Below are 22,279 nucleotides of genomic sequence, written 5' to 3'. Positions count from 1 at the left end.
CCTCAGGGTAGCTAGGCACTGGGGGGGAAAAAGGTCTTGTCTCAGCTTTCTGCTCCAAGGTGGTGCTATGTTTCAAGCTGAAAGTGCAAATCTCTTTTGGACTGACACAGCCTGCAGAAATCCTCCAGGTTGTTCTGTATGACTGCCTTCACTGTCACCCCTGTTCCAGCATCAGAGTTGTTAGCTGATCAATATGTGAACTCAGTTTTAATTCCTTGGAACTGGTGTGATTTCATCCACATTTATATTGCTGGTTCCTCTTAGGCATGGGCAGCCAGCCACCCCCTCCAGCAGCCATCCTGGTCATCAAAAGGGGAGTCCCAGCTCCTCCCCTCCCCACCCCCGACTGGCTGTGCCTACAGGAAGTAGGTGCAGGATGATGGAAGTAATCTCTGCTGGCACAACCCCAGCCCACAGAGTGACTGACCCCCCACCCCCAACCCCTGGGGCAGCCACCCGTAGGTTACCCCAGGGGTTGTCTACTTTGCCTATTAAGAAATCTGCCCCTTTATGATTTGTTTAACCCAAAATCTCTGTAGCAGAAGGGAGAAGGAAGATCTCCATACTCTCCCTGCCTCACATTTTTCCCCAATGCGCACTGTGCTAGAACAATTTTCTCTGCTCTTACACATAAATCCTGATTGGTTCCCTGCTCTCCCTGCAAATATCTGAGTCCAGACTGGTTCCAGCTGGTTTCTAGGTCCATGGTTAACCCTGTAGTTGCTGAAAGAAAGTAAGTCCCTGCGGAAACAGTACTAGAGTAGACCTCCAGGATTCTGGGTTAGTAAAGAAGAATATTAACACCACCGGTAAAACAAACAAAAAAAAAAAGATGTACTTAGGATAAAACATTTAAAACAGGACAGGCCTGCACACGCATATGCACAGAGCACAGACGCACACACCCATGCAATCCAGAAAGTAGGTTCCTTCAGTTCTGGGTGGAACTTCTTCTTTTCCTGTGACAAACTGAAGAAATGTCCTTAACATGCAGAAAAAAATCTAACTGCAAAATAAAAATAATCCAGGTTCTTATGGCCTGGATTGGCCTCTGTTGGAAACAGGATGCTGAGCTTGATGGACCCTTGGTCTGACCCAGTATGGCATTTTCTTAACTCTGCATGGGAATGGGAAATGGAAGTATGCAGCAGTGTTCAGCTTTCATTTTTTATTCTTCCTTGCAGCATCAGGAAATTCTTCATTATCACCCATCTGTATTTCAGGGGTACAGCCAGGACTCATTTTTTGAGGGGGACCCAAGGTTAATATGGATGGACACTAGGCATACAGGTCTGAACCATGCTTGTTCCTTTCTTTTCCTTCCTCTCAAACCCCTCTCCCTCCACCCCGGACACTCATTTGTTTGTTTAGACACCCCCGAGCAATCTGCCCCTTTTAAATCTCCTGAATGACTTCCTACTGGTGGCTCTGGTACGCAGGCAGCTGGGGCTGTGCTGGAGGAGGCAGCAGCGGCAGCGGCTCACATACCCAGCGTGCAGACTCCAACTTCCACTTTCTCAGGGGTTGCTGCTTAGCCTCTTTGCACCATCGGCAGCTGCTCGCTATGTAGGCAGCACCCTCTGCAGCATCCAGCATCCCGATTTCCCTGTGGCGGCAGCAGCAGCGCCAAAGGATTCCGCCTCCAAAGCAGGCATCCCGCGCACCTCAGGAGGTGCTGTGTTTTGAGCGCCTGCGCAGCCGCACTGTTCAAAATTAGAATTGGCCGCTGGATGGATGCAGCTAGAACTTGGGAAAGTGTAGGTGGGAGGCGTTGGAGGGAGTGGAATGGAGGACAATCACGAGAGAGGGGGGGCCCCCGAACCAAAAGTGAGGGGACAGAGGCCGCCAAGCATCTCTTCCCATCCCCCACACCCCCCCATGGCTGCGCCCCTGTTGAATTTACCCACTTTTATTCCTGATTAGGTCTTCTGCTTCTATCTCTCCCTTCTTGCCACTCAGTTCGCTGATACTGGGCTCTCATTTGGGTGATATCTGGGACATTGTAACAGGTAGAGAATTAAGCGAACCAGAGTTTCATAGAGACTGCGTATGTTTAATCCAGATCAGGGTTTGCACTTCTCCTGCTTTATAGAGCAGGGCCTGGCTAGAAAGCAGGCTGACAGAAAACAGGTTTCCCAGGTGCAGGCACACCCATAATCGGGGGAAGCTGGAAAAACATTATCTTGCAGATTTAGGGCCTGATGTAATGAAATGCCATCTCAGGCTTAAAGCTATGGTTTCGTATGGAGCAGGTCTACTGGGGTCCATCCATGGGTATTAAAGGGGCAGCGATTTCCAAAGACTCTGAAATATTTATTTATTTGTTTATTTATTTATTTATTTATTTAGCATTTTATTATATACCGAGGTATAGCAGAGTTGCCTTCACTCCGGTTTACATACAGAACAACGTGTTACATTGAACGATGTTTGAAATTTAAAAATATCAAAAATTAACAATGATGAGCAAAGACATAACAAGGAGAATGAGTATAACAGGATAACACAGGGTGGAAACCCTGAGTAGGTGAACAGAGATATCTGGGAACAATGAAAAACAGAGGACATCTGCATCATGAAACAGGGAGATTGATTGAATATCTGTATACGGAGCACATTGTGCGAATCTGAGAAATGTTGAGAAATAAGGGGCAAGGGAGGGGGTGGGGCAGGGCAGGGTCAGAGGCTCCCGGCACAGCGGCCATTTCCGGCTATGCCGGAGGATCGCGTGCCGGCGGGCTGCCGGCGCTCGCAACCTGCACCTACAAAGATCGGGGGGGGGGGGGGGTTAGGATAGGGCTGGGGGGGATAGGTTAGGGGAAGGGGGTAGGAAGGTTAGATTAGGGGGAGGGAGCGGGGAAGGCCATGGGCATCGGCATGCACAAGTTGCACAACTGTGCACCCTCTTGCATGCACCGACCCCTGATTTTATGTGTGGGCGCGCGTAGGTATTAAAATCTACCCCTAATTGCACATTTTAGACATGATCGCCTCTGGAGCCATTACATAAATACTTTGAATTCCTGTTTAAAGCTGACCTGAAGTGGTCTATGTATCCCTGCTTATCTTCCTGCCTGAGTTTGTTTGTGGCTTACCAGTCACAACAACCCGATTTGAACTCTTTTCTGGTGTGGTTGCATCTGGCTGTTTGTGCACCCACTCTCACTTTACCAATAACTTCTTGTCCATACCACTCCTACTTTTATTGTCGAACCTCATTTTAAAACACATTTTTGTTCACAAAGGGGTAGACAATCAAAGTACCCGTGGTCTAGGAAAGCCACGCGTGGGTAGTTTTAACCTGTGAGGGTTTGCTGAAACAATCAAAGCAAACTTATGGGGGCACTTTTGCTTTGATCATTGCCTCCTGAAAAGTACTTTGGGTTTGCTTTTTATGTGGGTACTTTTTTGAGGCAAAACTATATGGGTAAAGTTTGATTATTCAGACCTCCCTAAGTGTCTCCTTTGACTAATCCTGACCTGGGAACACCTCCAAAGATAAGCAGGTAAAAGTACATGCATTGCTGATGCAACCCTCGCCTGGGTTGACTAGAAAGGTTCAAACATCAATTTCTCAAACAACGTATGAGTGGATGCCCAGAAATCAAATAGTAATAAATCCACCTCAGCAAAGAAATATCATATAGGGTGACTATAGGTTAGACCATCATACTAGGCATCATCAGGTTTATCATCATACCCTTGTCTGGTTTGTTGGCCAGAAAGGTGCCACTCAGTAAAATATAGAACTTTCCCATGGTGGGTGGTTCAGGGAGCTGTGAGCATGTGCTCAGTGATGGGGGGTGCCTTCTACCAAAGGGGATGGGTCTGGGAAATAGGATATAAGGGGTTTTCCACAAGGCAGTTGGGAGGAGCTTCTGGCATTTTGAGAGTTTTGTGAAGGTAGTATGTGTTGAGCTTAGGGGGGGCATCCCTCAGTGTGTTGCCTGTCTTGGGAGCTTTGCTGATCTGCTAGAGAGAACGGTTCAATCACTCTGGCACATCGCGTAGATCGTCTGGAAGGAGTTGCCCTTGTTCTGGAGAAGTCTGCTGCCAAAGTGTGGAAAGAGGAAGAGGAGGAGGCTCTCTTGTCTATCTGGGGCCTGAGGAGGGATGGGGTCCTGAGGGGGACTGTTGGACAGTTCTGCTGACTAGCGACTCAAGCTGTTTGAAAAAAAGTGAGTAACCCGTGCTGGGACTGGATCGAGAAGCTGTCTTTTCACTGTGCATATTGGACTATTTTGCTGATTATTTTCTTCTAGGGATGTGAATCGTTTTTCGACGATTAAAATTATCGTCCGATAATTTTAATATCGTCTTAAACCGTTATGGAACACAATACAATAGAGATTCTAACGATTTATCGTTATAAATCGTTAGAATCGTGAGCCGGCACACTAAAACCCCCTAAAACCCACCCCCGACCCTTTAAATTAAATCCCCCACCCTCCCGAACCCCCCCAAATGACTTAAATAACCTGGGTGTCCAGCGGCGGTCCGGAACGGCAGCGGTCCGGAACGGGCTCCTGCTATTGAATGTTGTTGTCTTCAGCCGGCGCCATTTTGGAAAATGGCGCCGGCTGAAGACAACAACATTCAATAGCAGGAGCCCGTTCCGGACCGCCGCTGGACACCCAGGTTATTTAAGTCATTTGGGGGGGGGTTCGGGAGGGTGGGAGATTTAATTTAAAGGGTCGGGGGTGGGTTTTAGGGGGTTTTAATGTGCCGGCTCACGATTTTACGATTTTTCACGATATTTTACCCCCCCAAACGGCAACAATACGATTCCCTCCCCCTCCCAGCCGAAATCGATCGTTAAGACGATCGAGGACACGATTCACATCTCTATTTTCTTCTACTGTTTTTCTTGACTGAGATTATTTTATGGACTCTAAATAAATTCTGCTTTCTGAAACTGGAACACAGCCTAGGTGAGGACAACGCTTTGGGGAGTCCCCTGGACCCCATGTATTCCCCAGTGTGGGGGCTGCAGACAGGTTTTTCCCACCCCTGCAGCACCTGAAGGTGAGCCCTGGTGAAGGGAGAGTTACACCGATATACGTGTGAGTAGTTTTACCTGCACAGAGGGTAAAAAATAATTCTTAAAAAATCCCTTGTACATGGGTAAAACAGCATTTTACAGGTTGAAAGGGCTTTCAATTTTTGCCCTCTGTGGTGGTAATTTTCGGAAGGATTTACACCCTTAAACTGGGTTTTACATGTGTAGATGCACTTTCCACATGCAAGTGGGCTTTTGAAAATTACTACAATATATGCCATTGAATTGTCAATAGGCTTTACACGTGCAAGCGCACTTAGGGCCCGATTTTAAAATGTTATAAAATTGGGCGTACATGTGCGCGCGCCGGGTAGCGCGTGCACATGTACGTCCATGCTACCCAGCGTGCACACATGTACGCCCGATTTAATAACATGCGCGCACAGGCGCGTGCGTGTTATAAAATCCAGGGTTGCTGCGCGCAAGGGGTGCACAATTTTGTAAGAGAGCTTCTATTAATTCTTCAGTTCCTTGAATTTCATTTCTTAGATCTTGCCTTTCCAGTGCTGTCAGTCACACAATCAGTGGCTGATCTCCTATCACATCCATTTCCCCTCTTCCCTTCCCCCGGCCCCACCCTCATTTCCTGTTGAAAAAGACTGGATACAAGCTTGATTCAAAGAACAAGAGATGACTGCCATAGTGGAATGCATGGCCACAGCATACAAGCAAACAATGTAAGATAATATTCAAAGGTTAGATAACCCATGCACACAGCAATTCCTTACTATTCTCTACTTACCTATAACTTTCATCTTTCGGGGGATTTCCCCATTGTGTTGTAGAGCTAGCCAAAGAAGTCAACCTTCCAGTTCTGGGCAGAGATGCTGTTACAGCCTCCTGCCCCCCCCCCCCCCCCAAAACACCTTCACTTTTTTACCACCTTTTTCATCATCATCATCCTCTTCTCAGATGCGGTGTACAGTAGTCATTGGTGGAGGCTTGACCCTGTGTAAACGGTTGAAGGTGTCTGGACCGCTTCGCTGTTCAGTGGGAGAAGCCCAGCCTCAGCCATAGAAACCGCTCTGTGATGGAGGCAGGAAATGGAGCCCCTGCCCTCAGTCTTTAAAGCCTGGTTTCTCAAACTGTGAGCCCGGGCTGTGCCCACTTCTATCCAAGCTGAGCCAAAGAGAGCCTTGCCTTTCACCTCCACAAAGCATCTCCCAGTCTATGAGAATTCTCTGACTTAGCAGGCTCAGATGCCTGGAAAACGGTTGCAGAGATTATGTTTATTGAATTTAATATACCACTATTTTATACATAATCAAAGCAGTTTCCAATAAAATTGCATATCATATAAAAACATAACACATTGCAAATCAGATTAAATAGAAAGTTCAATACAATAAAATAGACAGATTAGTGGAGGGGGGGGGGGGTGTCAGTGATTGACCTAAACAGGCCACCGGTCACTAGTTCCCCTTCCCCCATCCTGGACCACCCACCATTGTTCTTCTGGCTGGTGTGTAGAGGCTGTCACTGGGATTGAGGAGTCTTCAGGCTCAGCCTGTAACGCAATGAAGCCCCGAGTACCCCGCCCCCTTCCAAACCAAAGTAGAGGGGGGTGGCGCCGGGAGGGTGAGAGCTGGAGACGCATGCAGATAGTCCACGTTTTCATGGAGGATGGGCTCAGGGGCACCAGTTCTGTGGCCATGTTGAGGTCTCACCTGGCCAGTCACTGGCTCCCAGCTCCTTTCTCTTTGATTTTTGCAATTTATCCATTAACGAATGTTTGCTAACATTCATCTGGAAGAAGTCCTTGGCAAAGGCGTCATACGAAATTATAAGAGAAATAATGTTTCCATTGCTTTCACTTTGTGTGAATAACAGTAGATCTCCCCCAGGTCCTTCTTTCAAACAAATACATCTTTGGCTCTGGTAAGTCAGCAGTGGTGGGAAGGACATTGTACAATCATAAATGAACCTGTAACAACCCTGAAAATAACATTTAACTTTATGTTTTCTTAAGAAGTTCTTCAATCTAGTCAGCTGGGATGTGTTTGATAGGCTGAACTGTTTCTCCAAAGATATATAGTACTAAGATATATCAGTTTATAGCCTTAAACATAAAAAAATACTTTCTATTAAAATTAATTTTTCTATAATTTCGGGCTTGAACATGCCAGAAACTTGTAAGATCCCCGCCTCTGATCCACCTGATCCATTGATGTTGAAGGGAATCTGTGATCCAACAGAAGCTCCCTGAGTTAGAAGCTGGCCAAGTGTGCAAAACCTAGAGAAAATGAAAAAATCCTAAACAAAAAGTACATTTTATTTTCTCTAAGAGTGTATATTATAGAACTAGATGGTGTCTGGAGCATTTCAACGGCAACAACTTCCGCGTTAGTTGTACTGAACTGCTGTTTTACACAAAACCTATAGGGAAACTCATTGTAGGCTGCTTCTTTTACTCCGAAGAAAGTCATATATGAGCATCACTGAGTTGCTGTTTATTTTCTGGGAACTTCGTTTCCACCTGGTTAAAGGCTGGATTATCAATTCCTTCATCTAAGGCTGGGTAAGGTTTCCAATCTAAGACTTCAATGTTGTCCACCTGAAAACCAAAAATCATTATTGTGATTAACACAATTAAACAACAACGTGGTGGTCATCAGCTGAATAACTAGTGGGAAATCTTGTCAACAAATGATCTCACATTCCCTGCCTCGAACTGTCCCCCTCCTACAATCCCCTGGAACTGCAGTGTTAGCCAGAGGGCCCCCTTGCTGCAGAGATGGAACAACTGCAGTGGGAAAAGGAACATGTCTCCTATGGAGGCCCCGGTACTCTCTCTCACCACTGCCAGCGTGCCCAGGTTTGATGCCCGCTTCCCAGCATCCCCGCCTCCTGCCCCGCTGACAGCCAACCTCAACATGGCACTAGCTGATGCCAGCTTATGCCAGCAGAAACGCTGTAACAGCAGAATGTGTTGGTCATAGTTGTGCAAGTGAGATTTGTATCAACCATCATCGGCACAATTGAGAAACAACCTTAACTCTTAACTAATTAACTCTTAAGTCCCATTCGTGAATGGGAGTGATACATCAAACAATCATAACACGGTGTGTCCTTTAATATCACTAGTATTGAAATGCAAGTCCTGGGGCATTCCTGGGGGGGCGTGATGGGGGGAGGTGTGGCGCGGTGGCGCGTCATTTGGGGCGTTCCGGGGGCGTGGCCGCAGGCGGGCGTGGGGCAGGCGTAACTTTCGCGATAAAGGTAGGGGGAGTGTAGATAGCCTGGGGGGGGGGGTTAGGGAGGGGAAGGTAGGGGGAGGCCAAATCAAAGCGGCCTCAGAGGGAACGGGCAGCGCGCGCAGGGCTCGGCGCGCAAGATGCACAAATGTGCACCCCCTTGCGCGTATCTGGAAGTTCCAGATTTCTGAACCTTGGTCCAGGCATTTATTTTCACAACAATTGACTACTACAATTTCCTTTAGGTAGAGTTCCCAAAATGTCATTTTTTACAGCTTTTGCAAAATTCAGTTGCCCATTTGGTTCGTAATGCTCCTAAGAGGGAACATGGAACACCTTTATTAAAACATTTGCATTGGTTGCTCGTCAGATCAAATTTAAGATTTTGGCAATGGTTTTTAAATCTTTACAGGAGAGAGCACTTGCTTATTTACCAAATACTGTCCTGCTTGATTACTGCATTCTGCAAGCTCACATTTACTGGCAGTACCCAACATTAAAATAGCTCACCTACAAGAGACTAGAAATTGAGCATTAACAGTCGTAGGTGCTGTTTTATGGATCACCCTACCTGATGAAATGTGTTCCTTGCAGGCCATTAAGCTTTTCAGAAAACAGTTGAAATGTCTTTTATTTCAAGGAGACTGCAACTGGTGTTAACTGATTTTGTTATTTTCATTCTAATTCGATTTTTTTATGAACTGTTATGTCTGTTTTATAAGCTGTATTTTATGTTATCGCTGTGTTCTGCTTAGCATAATTTGTTTACTATAGGGTGGAATAGAAATATTACAAATAAATACATAAATATAATTCCCATTCATTGTAGAGCAGTCAAGGAAGAAAGTTTGAAAAATTGCAGATAATTTGCATCCACTCACCTGCAAGCTAATTTTCAAAGGGATAATCCTCACAGGGTTCCCCTTTGAAGATTTGAATTAGCCGAAGATCGCGGGCACAAAAACACTTCTCAATCTTATACCTGCTTTCCCGCACGTGCAAAGTATGTACAGGAAAGTACAGGTATGTACACTCTCCCTTTCCTGCCCTAATCATGCCTGGCCTCACCTCTTTTGGCTGCATTGTGGGGCCAATGTTCAAGTGGAAGAATTTAGCCACATTAATCATTAATAATGTGACTGGATGCCTTTGAAAAATGATACCTAATGAGTACCTAATAATTACATTTATTTAGGTTTCGGCATTTGTACATGTGTTAGAGTTACCATTGGGGAACCAGTGGTAGTGCTAAAGTGCATATGAATAGCACTTACTACTGTGCTTCAGACATGGGAGTTTGTGCATGATGAGAGAGGGGGTGGGAGTTTTTGCCTGCATTAATGCACGATTAAGCAGGCATTTACCCTAACACTTGTTAGTGCACAGATTCCTATGCGGTTTTCTTCTTAGGTGTCTAGATTGGTAAATCTTTTGTTTAACAGAGAGCAATTAAATGTACAGGTGTGCCTAAGAATGTTCTTTTTAAGCTTTTGTTTAGCCAGGAAAAGAAGAATTGCTGGTCAAGGTGTAGAAAATAACCGCGTAGAAAGCAAGCTAACTCTGCTACTTACTTTGTCTTTTTTATAGCAGGGTAAGAAGTCACAGGAGGAGACATCTTGTCTGCCTAGGAGGAAATCACGGTTCACATTTTGGTTTCTTCCTCCTGCAAAATATCCACAGGATAGAGGCGTAATTAGGATAAGATTAAAACATCTTGTTTTCAAGGAACAGCTGTTTCAATGTGTTAACAGCGGCTTAAAGTTCAGAAACATACAAGACTTGTGTCCACTTCTGTAGAGGATGTAATGGTGCCACTCGACCACCTCAGAAATGAGATGGAACAATATTATTACTGTTATCCACTTACAGCTTAACAGAATGAGGTACAAGGAGGTGCCAATTTGCCCAGAGTCCTAGAATCAGTGGCAAAGCCAAAGCTAAAAGTCAGAAGGTCGGATATTCAAATAGATCCAGTCAGCTAACTGAGAAGTTAGTCTGGTAGACCCATTGGGGCAGAGTCCTTGTTGAGTGGGCTGGGGGGAGGGGATAAGGACAACAAATTGGTGCAAACGCCCTGAGCCCCATGCTACTCCAGTGGCCCCATCCCATAAATATGATTATTTCCTGCTGGTGCATGGGCAGAGCAGCTCATGCCAATGCTCCAGGGCCCACTCCAGCTGATTCTCCTCAGGCCCCGCAGCCTCCTTAGGGTCAACGTTGCATCAGGGTGAAGATTTCCCCTCTCCCCTCCCCCACACCAATGGAATGGCTAAATATAGCCACCTAATAAAACTATATAATGGCAAGCTATACTGAGTTATTTTTTTTTTAAAATGGGCATTTCTGGGGGTTTGGTTGAGTTGAGAAGTGTGGGAAATTGATCAGTTTAGAACTGATTCTCAGCGATTGAAGCCTAGGCCTTGTAGCTATCGCTGGGCACGGGTATAACTGACTTAAATATTATCGGCTAAATTGAAGCTAAAAATGCACTTAAATCCAGTTACTGACTGTAACATAGTGGCTTAATGAAATTCACCCATTAAGCCTTCACTCCCAGTCCTTTGCTGTAACCCCTGAAGCATTTCTTCACCCTCTCTACAAGACAGTCCTAGCAATGAAATATGAGATATGTACAAACATCTCATATATCTGCCTCTATCCAGTTATAACACAATCCCCAAATTGCTTTGTGCTCTAATTACATCATATTTAAAAGCTTGCTGTTTGAATTAATTCCTTTGTTCAGCTTTAGTTCTTTTTTTTATGACAGAGGATTTGAATGTTCTCTTGCTGTATTTGTCCCAGAAAATGTATGATACTTTGAAAGTTATAAATATTTTTTATGCTCACACACAATAACAGCTATGAATAACATTTATGACAGAGAAAGCTCTCAGCGTGTATGTTATAAGCAATGTTCCCTCTAATATTATGTTGGCTGTGTGTATAAAAAATCTTCTTATGTGCATCTTAATGTACAGATTTGTGCATAGTGTCTTTTACCATGCCATTCTAGTTTACTTTTCTTGTGCGTGCTAAGCTTTCCTGTGTTCACTTGTTCAACAAGTTGCAGGCACAGTTTACAGAGATTATTGGTTACAAGTAAAGTGCAGAATGCGGATAACATGAGCAATAACAGGATAACGTCCTCATTCTCCACTGGATCTTTTGAATGAAGGAAAATTGGTTCTTACCTGCTAATTTTCATTCCTGTAGCACCCCAGATCAGTGCAGACTCCCAGGTTTTGCCTCCTTGCCAGCAGATGGAAACAGAGAATAGGGATGTGAATCGTTTTTCTGACAGCCTGCGCCATTTTTTAAGATGGCGCCGGCCGTCCATTGCTCCTACCATGTGACAGGAGCCAGCCAATGGCACCAATAGCCCCTGTCACATGGTAAGGGCAAAGGACCATCGGTGCCATTTTGTTTACTGGCAGCCAATAGCCCGAGAGTGGGAGATCACTCCCGGGACCCCCGCTGGACCACCAGATACTTTAGAAACGTTTTGGGGGGGATCGGGAGAGTGGGGGATTCTAAATAATTTGATTTAAAGGGACGGGGTGGGTTTTGGGGTTTTTTGGCTCAGGAAAGCCGAAAAAAAAAGCGTTCAGAACCGCGGGAAACGAAGATTTTCCGCGGTTCTACGAACCCAATACCTGAAACGATTCCGGAAATGATTCACATCTCTAAAGAGAAAGTTTCATTGACACTGTGCATAATCCAGTGTGCCACCTACAGTCCCTCAGTACTGACCTTTATCCAAACCAAGATGACAGCAACAACCATACATTTCTAAGTAAGCTTCTAAGCAAATTGCTTCCCCTCCAACAAGCTGAAAGAAGGAAGTTGCCCAAAAAACAATGGAAAACTGGTTTCCCAAATTTAACATAAGCAATCAACACTGGAAAAACCTCCAACAATTTGCACTATATCCAAAACAGTATGAACAGTGGTCTCTCCCCCCAGTAAATGGGTGGATCTCTGGACTGCCCTGTGGTACTACAGGAATGAAAGTTGGCAGGTAAAAACCAATTTTTCTTTCCCTGTACATACCCAGATCAGTCCAGACTCCTTTGATGTACCTAAGCTCCCCTTAATTCGGGTTGGACATGGCAAGTTCCGCTTGTAGAACACTAACTAAAGCACATTGAAGCCAGATTCCCCACATCCAAGTGATAATGCCTAGCAAAAGTGTGCAACGACTTCTCAGTAGCTGCCCAGCAAATTTCATGCGGAGATGCTTCTTGTGACTCAGCTCAGGAAGTCGCCTGAGAATGCGTCAAGTGCGCCACTAAACCCCTGGCAGCAGGCACACTTTAGAAATGTAAATCAACTCAATCACTTCCTTCAGCCACCGCACAATTGTAGCCTTAGATGACTTATTTGCCTTCTTTGGACCACTCCAAAGAGGTGATCTGATCTACAAAGAGGTGATATGATCTAAAGAAATTATAAGTGAACTTTAAATACCTCAATAATACATGCCTCTAATCTAAGAGCCTAAGCTCCCCTGTGTGAGGCATAGAGGAATCCAAATCCATAAAAGCTAGAAGCTCTACTATCTAACTAAGATGGAACACTAAGACTACCTCAGGCAGAAAAGAAGGAACCATACATAAAGATACCCCCGAATCAGACATCTGTAGGAAGGGATCTCAAAAGAACAGCGCCTGAAGCTATGAAATTCTCCTGGCTGAACAAATAGCCACCAAGAAAACCACTTTAAGAGTCAAGTCTTTAACCATACCTCTCTTTAGTGGTTCAAACTGAGCCTCACACAATCCTCTAAGGACTAGATTCAGATTCCAAGATGGATAAATGTTCAGCAACTGAGGATGCAAGTTTTTAGCTCCCTGAAGGAACTTTTTAACATCTGGATGAGCAGACAGATGTTGCACCTTACGCTGGAGATAGCCCAGTGTCACTATCTGGACTCTCAGAGAGTTAAAGGCCAGTCCCTTGACCAGAACCTTTCTGTAGAAAACCCAAAATATGCAACACCATTACCTGAATAGACTGAGGCTACACTCCATCAACACAGACAGGACTCGAAGAGCCTCCAAATTTGCACATACGTCAATGATGTAGAAGATCACCTAGACTGCAATAAGGTGGAAATAACCGCTTTGGAATATCCCCTCCATCTCAGACGTCTTCTCTCAGAAATGAAACCATGAGACAGAAGTGAGCCACCTAACCCAAAAATATTGAGCCCTGATAGAAAACAGTCAACCAATGTCTGAACCTCAGGGGCCCTTCTATGGCAATGTTGATTTGATCTGGGAAGCATGATAGATGTGGCCATTTTGGAGCTACCAGGATCACGTTGCTTGGATGTTTCTCTATCCGCTGTAATCCCTTGTCTACCAGAGGCCACGGGAAGGAAAACAAAAAAAGAATCTATTGAGTCATGGCAGCACCAGAGCTCCAATTCCTTTGTTCTGTTCAGCGGCTGTAAAACCATGACACCTTGGTGTTCTTTGGTCAGGATACCCCCATCTTCTGTGAATGAGACACATTGCTGCCTCTGACAGCTCCCATTCCCTGGGATCTAACTTTATCCAACTGATAAAATCTGCCTGAATGATGTTCACTCCAGTGATGTGAGACTCGGCCAGACGCTCCATTGCTGCTCTTCCCAGAATATCAAATCCGGGGCCTCTCAAGCCACTGCCTGATTCTTGATTCTGCCTTGATGGTTGATGTAGTCCACCATTGTCTCATTGTCCGAAAGGATCTGTACTGGATGGCCACATAACCTTGGCAGACAAGCAAGCAATATGAAATGCACCACTCTCATCTCAAATAGATTGATAGGCCATGAAGCCTCTTGTTTCAACCACTGGCCTTACGCTGACTGATCTTGCCATGCTGCCCTCCATCTGGAGAGGCTTGCATCAATGGTGGCTATTATCCATTTCGGAATCTCCAGTTCCACACCATGCTCAAGATTGCTGCGAGTAAGTCACCACAAAAGACTGTCCCTGGCTTCCCTCTCTAACGGAAGAGGAAACTTCCAATAATGGATTCCAGCAGGAGAGAAGAGCCCGCTGCAGAAGCTGCATAAGTGCAAACGCCCAATGTATTAATTCTAATGTCGATGCCATAGAACCCAGGACCTGTAAATAGTCCCAGACCCTGTGCACAGAAAGCTCTAGCAGAGGCCTAATGTGACACTGCAATTTCAGCAATCTCTCTCAGTGAGAAACATTTTCTCTGCCAGTGTGTTAAACTGAGCTCCCAGATACTCCACAGTTTGTAAGAGAACTAAATGGCTCGTTGCTAGGTTCACCAACCATCCTAAAGACTTCAAGTGCATCGGGACCTTTTGTATTGATTATCGACAAAGGTCATCTTATTTCACACGAATGAGCCAGTCAACCAGATTATGGATACAACAACACACCTTCCTTTTGCAATGCGTCCGCCCTCACCACCATCACCCTTGATGAAGGCATACGGAGCCATCGCCAACCGAAGTAGGCTCAAAACGGAAAATGTTCCCTTAGGACCATGAACCTTCAGAATCTCTAGTGCTCCAGCCTGATGGCTATGTGCAGATATGCCTCTATTAAGGTATCATAGCAGTAGTACACAAGTCTCCTTTACGTACTACTGTTGTGACGGACTTGGAGTTAGACCTCAGAGTTTACCTTCTTTCAATCCAATATCTCTTGAAATGGATATGGAGAGAAAAGAAACAGGATGTTTAACTTAAAATTGATTTCTGACCACACTAAGCAAGTTCAGGGTCTGAGCCAACAGCCTCAGGCCATGCTGAGCGTGTTCAGAGTCTAAGCCAACAAACTCGGCAAAACATCTCTGTGAAAAAAGAAAAAAAATGAGCAGAGTCCAAAACGGCTCTCAATCATATGCAATTTCTCCCTCATCTAGAAATGAGAAAGCCAATTCCCCATTGGAATCCTCCGATGTCTCATGATCCACACCCCCTTGAACATTACCAGGGATAGCCTCCTTGTGGCATTTGCCTGCTATGACTGACAAATAGGAGGCCCGAGCATGCGATCCCTACATAGTAGGTTGCTTCGCCTTTGCTGGGTGCCCTTGCAGAAATGTCTGCAGGCCCTGGGAAACATTCCACCCAGGAGAAGGAGGATGGATCTATACCAAAGGCCATAGGCCAAACTTGCTCTCTCCAACCTCTCTCTCTCTGGAAAACTTCTGCCCCTGGGAACAAAGAAAGAGGAGAACTGACCATTGCCTCACCTCCCACTCCACTCCCCTCCAGAGACACCATAGGCAGTGGGGATGTCCAAATATGGGCAAAAGCTGTAGCAGTCAAATTGCTTTGAGCTTCTAATCAGCGCTGACACAAACAGAGAGAGAGTGAGGACTGAATTGCTAACAGATGGCAAGCCTCACAGATAGAAAGACACTTGGACCTGTTTGTCCCCAGCACCTATTTCTCCTGAACTTTTGCTCTAGGCAGCCTCCTGTGCACACACCAATGCCACCCGGGCGTACATGCATACCCCTCCAGGACGCATGCAACTACGCGATCAAGACTAGGTCGTGGTCGTACATGCGCAAGGACCTGCGTAAATACGGCCTCCAGTTTAAGTTTCAGTCTTATGCACACAAGTACCCACACAAAAACACAAGTACCTGCGCAAATACATGTTCAAGTACCTGCGTAAATATGTGCTCAAGTACCTGTGCAAATATGCACTCAAGTCTAGGTTGCAATCGTACTCACTTAAATCTAGGCCACAGCCTTATGCACACAGGTCCCTGCGCATGCAACCAACATGTTGTGAGAAAATGTGCACATGCCAACGCACGTGGGAAAAGAACAGCTGCCGTGGATTACCACACAGCTTAGCACCTTCAGCGCGTTTAGGCCCGGAGCCGTTTAACATCTGGCACCAAAAATCATCAGCCTGAAAAGCTTCTCAACAGCTTAGGGCTCTTGACTGGCCGATAATCCATGGAGACTGGTGCCAAGAACCAGCATCCCGCTAAACACGCTTTGCGCATGAGCAAATTAAAACCGGCAGGAGACCTCTACCAGAACCAGAGACTCCTCCTCAGTGCAAGTGTCTCTTTGCACCTCTCTTGGACAGGAAACCACCAGCGATAGTCGATGAGGAGATTCCCCTGCCTCTCCCGCCAACGCTGATAATCGAAAATAGCTACTGTTTCTGCGCTGACAGAGAAAGCCTCAGTTCTAGACCCCGTCACCCACAAGGTTTGTTCTACTGGTGAAGACATGCTTGACGTAGACCCCCCAAACACCATGCAATGTTTGCTGCACACACACACATGCTGTTCCTCTCTGCACCTGTGGCACCATCAGCACCTTAACAGTAAGCAGCAGAACAGTCCCTCAGCACCACAGAGTCAACACCCGGTCTCCTCCGCTGGCAGAGAAGCTGCTGAAAAACCTCATCGCTGAGCCCCCCCCAGGCTGCTAAGGTAGCTTCCCTCTCTGGAACCTCGCTGCTGCACAGATTCCTCTAACTCAGGGGTCCCCAACCACCGGTCCACGGACTAGGACCGGGCCATTGGGGGTTTTCTGCCGGTCCGTGGCGCCACCGCAGACCAGCACTAAACACTAACAGTGTGCTCTGCGGTGGCTCAGAGCACACTTTGTGGGGTGGATGCTGCTGAGTGGTGAACTACTACTGTGCCGGATACACACAGCAAGAAGATCAGCAGGGCCATGGTAGAGCGGCCCGAAGAAAAAGGTCACGTCTAAACGTCTAACTGTTGCCGGAGCCGCGCGGGCAGGAAGGAGAAGGAGGAGCATCAGCCGCATGCAGAAGAGGAGCAGTGCGGCCCAAGAAGACCAGGACCACTGCAGAGCCCATCCTGTGGCGACCCGTAAAGAAGAGGCCCAGAGGTGAGAGAGAGGCTGAGTGTATATGTGTGCATGAGATGAGTTGAGAGATTGTGTGTGAGAGTGAGTTGAGAGACTGTGTGTGGGAGTGAAGACCTGAATGTTTGCAGAGACAGCATGTGAGAGCCTCTGTGTGTGTGAGAGAGACAGCATGTGACAGTGAGAGCCTGTGCTTGAGCAAGACAGCATGTGGGAGTGAGAGAGAGCCTGTGTGTGTGTGAGAGTCAGACAGCATGTGCCAGTGAGAGGCTGTATGTATGAATGACTGTATGAGAGAGAGCATGTGACAGTGAGAGCCTGTGCTTGAGCAAGACAGCATGTGGGAGTGAGAGAGAACCTGTGTGTGTGAGACACAGATAGCATGTGCCAGTGAGAGACTGTATGTATGAATGACAGAGAAAGTATGTGACAGTGAGAACCTGTGTGTGTGTGAGAGAGAAAGCATGTGAGAATGAGAACCTGACTGAGGGAAGAAGATGGAGAGAAAAGAAATAGAAAAAAAGACAATATAAAAGGAATTGGCAAAAAAATAAGAAAGGGAAGGTGGGGAAAAAAGCCTGTGACCAACCGATTAGAAAACTAAGATCAGATAGCAAAGGTAAAAAAAAATAAATTACTTTTTAGTGATTGGCACACGTAATCTTTGGGAATGTGCAAGAGTAGCACTTTATGCGGATCTCACAATGTACGAGATCAGCATGGAGGAACTGGAAGCCCACGGGACCTGCACAGAGGAGGCAGCAGAATGCGCTTCAGTGCCAGTAGCAGCAATCAGCGCCTCCCCAATAGCCACGCGGCAGAGTGACAGTGGCAGCAGAGGAATGAGAGAGGCTCTGAGATTGCTGGCAAAAGAAAGAGAGGGGGGTCTCTGCCTTTAGTGTGTGCATGTGTATGAATGGGAGTCTGCCTGGGGGTGTATGTGTGTGAATGCTTGGGTGCCTGCCTGAGGGTGTGTCTGTGTATGAGAATGAATGGGTGTCTTCCTGGGGTTTGCTCACAGCCAGGGGAGGTCATGAGTGGGAAGGCGTCAGGTGGAGGAGAGAGGTGTGAAGTTTGGAAAACAAGGGAAACAAGCCCGGTGCTCCCACTCATTCTGAACCTATGGTGAGTTGAGTCACATTCACATTATAAATGTCATAATTAAATGATAAGTATGCACTAAAATCCAACCCCCTCCATAACCCCGCCCCCATATGACCAAAGCCCCACCCCTGCCCCATCCCCACCCCGCCCTGTCGGGCCATGGAAAAATGGTCTTGCTTGAAGCCGGTCCCTGGTGCAAAAAAGGTTGGGGACCACTGCTCTAACTAGTTCCTTGTTCTCTCTCTTTTTCTTTTCTTTTTTTATTCTCTGAGAACAAATAAAGATACATAGAAACCAATACCTTCCAGATGCTCAGGCCACATGGCAGATCAGAAAAGAGCTAGACTACTGGCAATAAACATCCTAGACTACTGGCAATTAGAGATGTGATTTGGCAGAACCTTTTGGTTCAGCCTTCATTTCTTTTCAGCTGCCCCGAAACGAAAAAAAAAAACCCCCACCCCAATCCTTCAAATTTAATTAATTACAACCCCCCCACCACCACCTTTCCGACCCCCCCAAAACTTGCCAAGGTACCTGGTGGTGCAGTGGGGTCCCGGGAGCGATCTCCCCCTCTCGGGCTGTCAGCTGCCAGTAATCAATATGGCACCGATGGCCCTTTGCCCTTACCATGTGACAGGGGCTATCAGTGCCATTGGCCGGCCTCTGTCACATGGTAGGAGCAATGGATGAATGGTGCCATGTTAAAAAATGGTGCAGGCCATCCATTTCTCCTACCATGTGACAGGGGCCGACCAATGGTACCGGTAGCCCCTGTCACATGGAAAGGGCAGCGAGCCACTGGCACCATTTTAATTAGTGGCAGCCGATGGCCCGAGAGGGGGAGATTACTCCCGGGACCCCACTGGACCACCTGGGACTTTTGGCAAGTCTTGGGGGGGTGCTGGGCAATTCTTGGGGGGGTCGGAAGGGTGGGAGGTTGCAATTAATTAAATTTGAAGGGTTGGGGTGGGTTTGGGGTTGTTTTTTTTAATGTGCCCTTTCTCCCCCCCCCCCAAAAAAAAAACCGATAAGAAAACCACACGAAATTTCGTGGGTTTTCCTATCGTTTTGTCGGCCCCCCCAAAATGCAACGAAATAGGAAATATCGTCTCTATTTCCTATTTCGTTGCAAACAAATGCTCATCCCTACTGGCAATATCCATCTCCTTTCGCCAAACTTTAGCGTCCCAGCCCAGGACAAACCATATATAAGGGATACTTCCCTGCTCCACTGGGCTTGCAACTGCAGAACTGCCAGCAGATTCCACTGCTGTCCCATGGGGGATGAGGGATCCGGACCATCAGATGTCCACCCCATGGACCTCCGGACCAACCTATCAAAAGGGTCACCAATCCCCTGCTCGTCCACCTCAAACCAGGGGGGATGGCCCCTCCAGGACCTCACAACCCCCTGGGAGGATCCAGAAATTTTCTCTTTTAATCTTTTTGTTCTCTCCAGACTGCAGGTTTTACATCATCTACCATCTGCTGGAGACAGAGAAATACTGAGGGACTGCAGGTGGCACACTGGGTTATGTACAGTGTCAGTGAAACCTTCTCTGCTCCATTTACTGCCAAGGAGGCAAAACCCAGGAGTTTGGATTGATCTGGGTACGTACAGGGAATGTGTAGAAATAAAGCTGAAGGCAATACTGAGCTATTGAACTAACTTAATATATTTGAGACTGGCTGCCTTCATCAGATCAATGTAAAATGATGTGATGAAGAGAACCCAGTTCTCAAAATCTAATCACAGATGTATTAATGCTAGAGAAAAATATCACCTACAGCTTGTTTGCTGACCTTGACTTCTAAGTATCCAAGGTAAACACATTGCCTTATTCAAGTTTGAATGTGAACATCACTGTTGAATTTTTCCATTAATGTTCACATTTTTCATCACTTCATTTACCCCTCACAAGCCAGTTAAGTTCTTTACATCCCCTCTCCTGGTAATTATAATAATCTGTCTGGAATTGAGAAATATTTTAATTAATAATATATTTTTAAATGCAAAAAGAAAAAAATTCTTATAAAAAAGTAGATTGTTTTATATGAGACCTATGATTAGACAGTTAGAGGTGTGAAGGAGATAGTAACAGAAATGTTTTAGTCAATTCTGTTGCAATCGTCCTATTGTAATCTCCATTATATGGCAGTCTATCAGGCCAATTCAGTAAAGTCCGTGGGAGAGCGGGCCTGTGCGCGCGATATAGTATGTAAATGAGGCCTGGCGGTAGAAATGGGCAAAAGAAGCGGCGGCTGTCAGCGGGTTTGACAGCCGACGCTCAATTTTGCCGGCATCGGTTCTCGAACCCACTGACAGCCTCGGGCTCGGAAACCGGACACCGGCAAAATTGAGCATCCTGTTTTCGACTCGACAGCCGCCAGCCGACTTCCAATTTTTTTTTTTTTTACTCTTCGGGACCTCCGACTTAATATCGCCATTATATTAAGTCGGAGGGTGCACAGTAAAGCAGTTTTTACTGGGCTTTTCTGTGCACTTTCCCAGTGCCGGAAGAAATTAGGGCCTACCTTTGGGTAGGCCCTAATTTCTGAAAGTAAAATGTGCGGCTTGGCTGCACATTTTACTTTCTGAATCGCGCGCGAATACCTAATAGGGCCATCAACATGCATTATTAGGTTTGGTGGGTTGGACGCGCGTTTTCCGCCCCTTACTGAATAAGGGGTAAGGGAAAACGCGTGTCCAATGGCAGGGTAACAGTGCGCTCCGTCGGAGCGCACTGTACTGTATCAGCCTGTTAATGAGTAATATATTCTCCTGCATTTTTACTGTTTTTTTCTAGTTAATAATATACAGTGCGACAAATATTTTGACAACCTTTATATCATACAAAGTCTGTATTTATTTTAAAAATTTGTATCCAGCTCTAGGCCTGTAACAAAATTACAATTGCAATTCATTTTGTATGCTATATTGCCTATATACCAGATAGCTTTTAAGCTGAGACGTACAGTTCTTAAATATTTCCCTTAAGGCTGATTTATAATTTTAGCACCCATAGGCAGAGTGCCATGATGGCAGTTCCTTGAAGCAGTGCTAGCTTCCTAAATCTGGGCTTGCATTTCCCTACATATTAACTTGGCATTTCCATACTGTCATTCTTTATTTTAGTATTTTAATGTTATAAAGTATCCAGGGAGCATTCAATCAGACTGCTGTATTGACTGCCATCTTTGTCCCGTGCTATTCTTTTTCTTGCCCAGTTATAATCGTATATAAGTGTCCAAATGTCTGGGTGGGAAACAGTAAACAGATTTTCCACTGAGCCGAAGAAAATCTTATCCTCATGCATTTTTTACTGACAAGCAGATCACCACAATTACATAGCACTGAAGATGATTTATGTAATTGAAATTGTAAATTATGCCTTTTTAAATACTGTAGAAACATACTCTAGTTCTGGGTGTGACCGAGAGAACAGCTCAGCTTTTCTGTGAGACCCTGTCCTTCCATTATCGTAGGATGGCTTTGCTTCGAATACGAGAGATCTCTTGAAGCACTTATTAACATTTAGTGGTTCAAAAATGGGTTTAATACCTACCTGTGAGGAGGCTGACAATTATGCCTACAATTATAACCACTAGAGTCGCTAGTAAGCTCAAGTAGAGGTAGGACAAGGAATACCAATTATCAGCAATAGCCGGTCTGAAAAATGAAAGAAAAATGTGGGGAAAGAGAATTTCTTTTAGTAAAATATCAATAGTAAAATGTCATTAGCCAAATTCCATAGTCCCTTCACTATCCCTATTTTCTAAAAGGTCACTGCAAACGTCAAGACCATTGGCCACTTTCTCCCCCATTTCTTCCAGTTTCTAGTCTCTACAAACTTCTGTCTTGGTTTTCTACCCCTCCCTCTTACTCTGTACTCCTCCATCAGTGCCCCTTTGCTGGCTCCTCTGTTTGCTGCCTCCTTAGCTCTTTCTGCTTTTTCATTGTATATCGCCCCTGGGAAGCCTTTATCGTTCCTTTGGCTTTTTGCTGACACATATTACCACCTATTATTTTCCATGCCTTCTTTGTCTGGCATACACTGGGGTAGATTTTAATAAAGTACG

At 45.7% G+C, this 22,279-nt stretch overlaps 1 protein-coding gene across 1 annotated transcript in view; it reads right to left on the bottom strand.

Moving 5' to 3' along the window:
- Nucleotides 1–7,313: 7,313 nt before the first annotated feature.
- Nucleotides 7,314–22,279, bottom strand: part of LOC115090520 (sodium-coupled monocarboxylate transporter 1-like) — a 96,007-nt gene continuing 81,041 nt past the window's right edge. Inside the window, exons 13-15 of the mRNA XM_029599721.1 lie at nt 21,766–21,869; nt 9,825–9,916; nt 7,314–7,613 (exon numbers count right to left, since the gene is read on the bottom strand). Of these exons, the coding sequence (XP_029455581.1) occupies nt 7,482–7,613; nt 9,825–9,916; nt 21,766–21,869 (328 nt within the window). The 3' untranslated portion in view covers nt 7,314–7,481. The remainder of the gene's footprint in view (nt 7,614–9,824; nt 9,917–21,765; nt 21,870–22,279) is intronic.

The sequence above is a fragment of the Rhinatrema bivittatum genome, chromosome 4 (genome assembly GCF_901001135.1).
Source record: "Rhinatrema bivittatum chromosome 4, aRhiBiv1.1, whole genome shotgun sequence".
Classification (NCBI taxonomy): domain Eukaryota; kingdom Metazoa; phylum Chordata; class Amphibia; order Gymnophiona; family Rhinatrematidae; genus Rhinatrema; species Rhinatrema bivittatum.
Note: the sequence above shows the minus strand (reverse complement) of the source record. Positions and strands in the feature narration are given on the sequence as shown.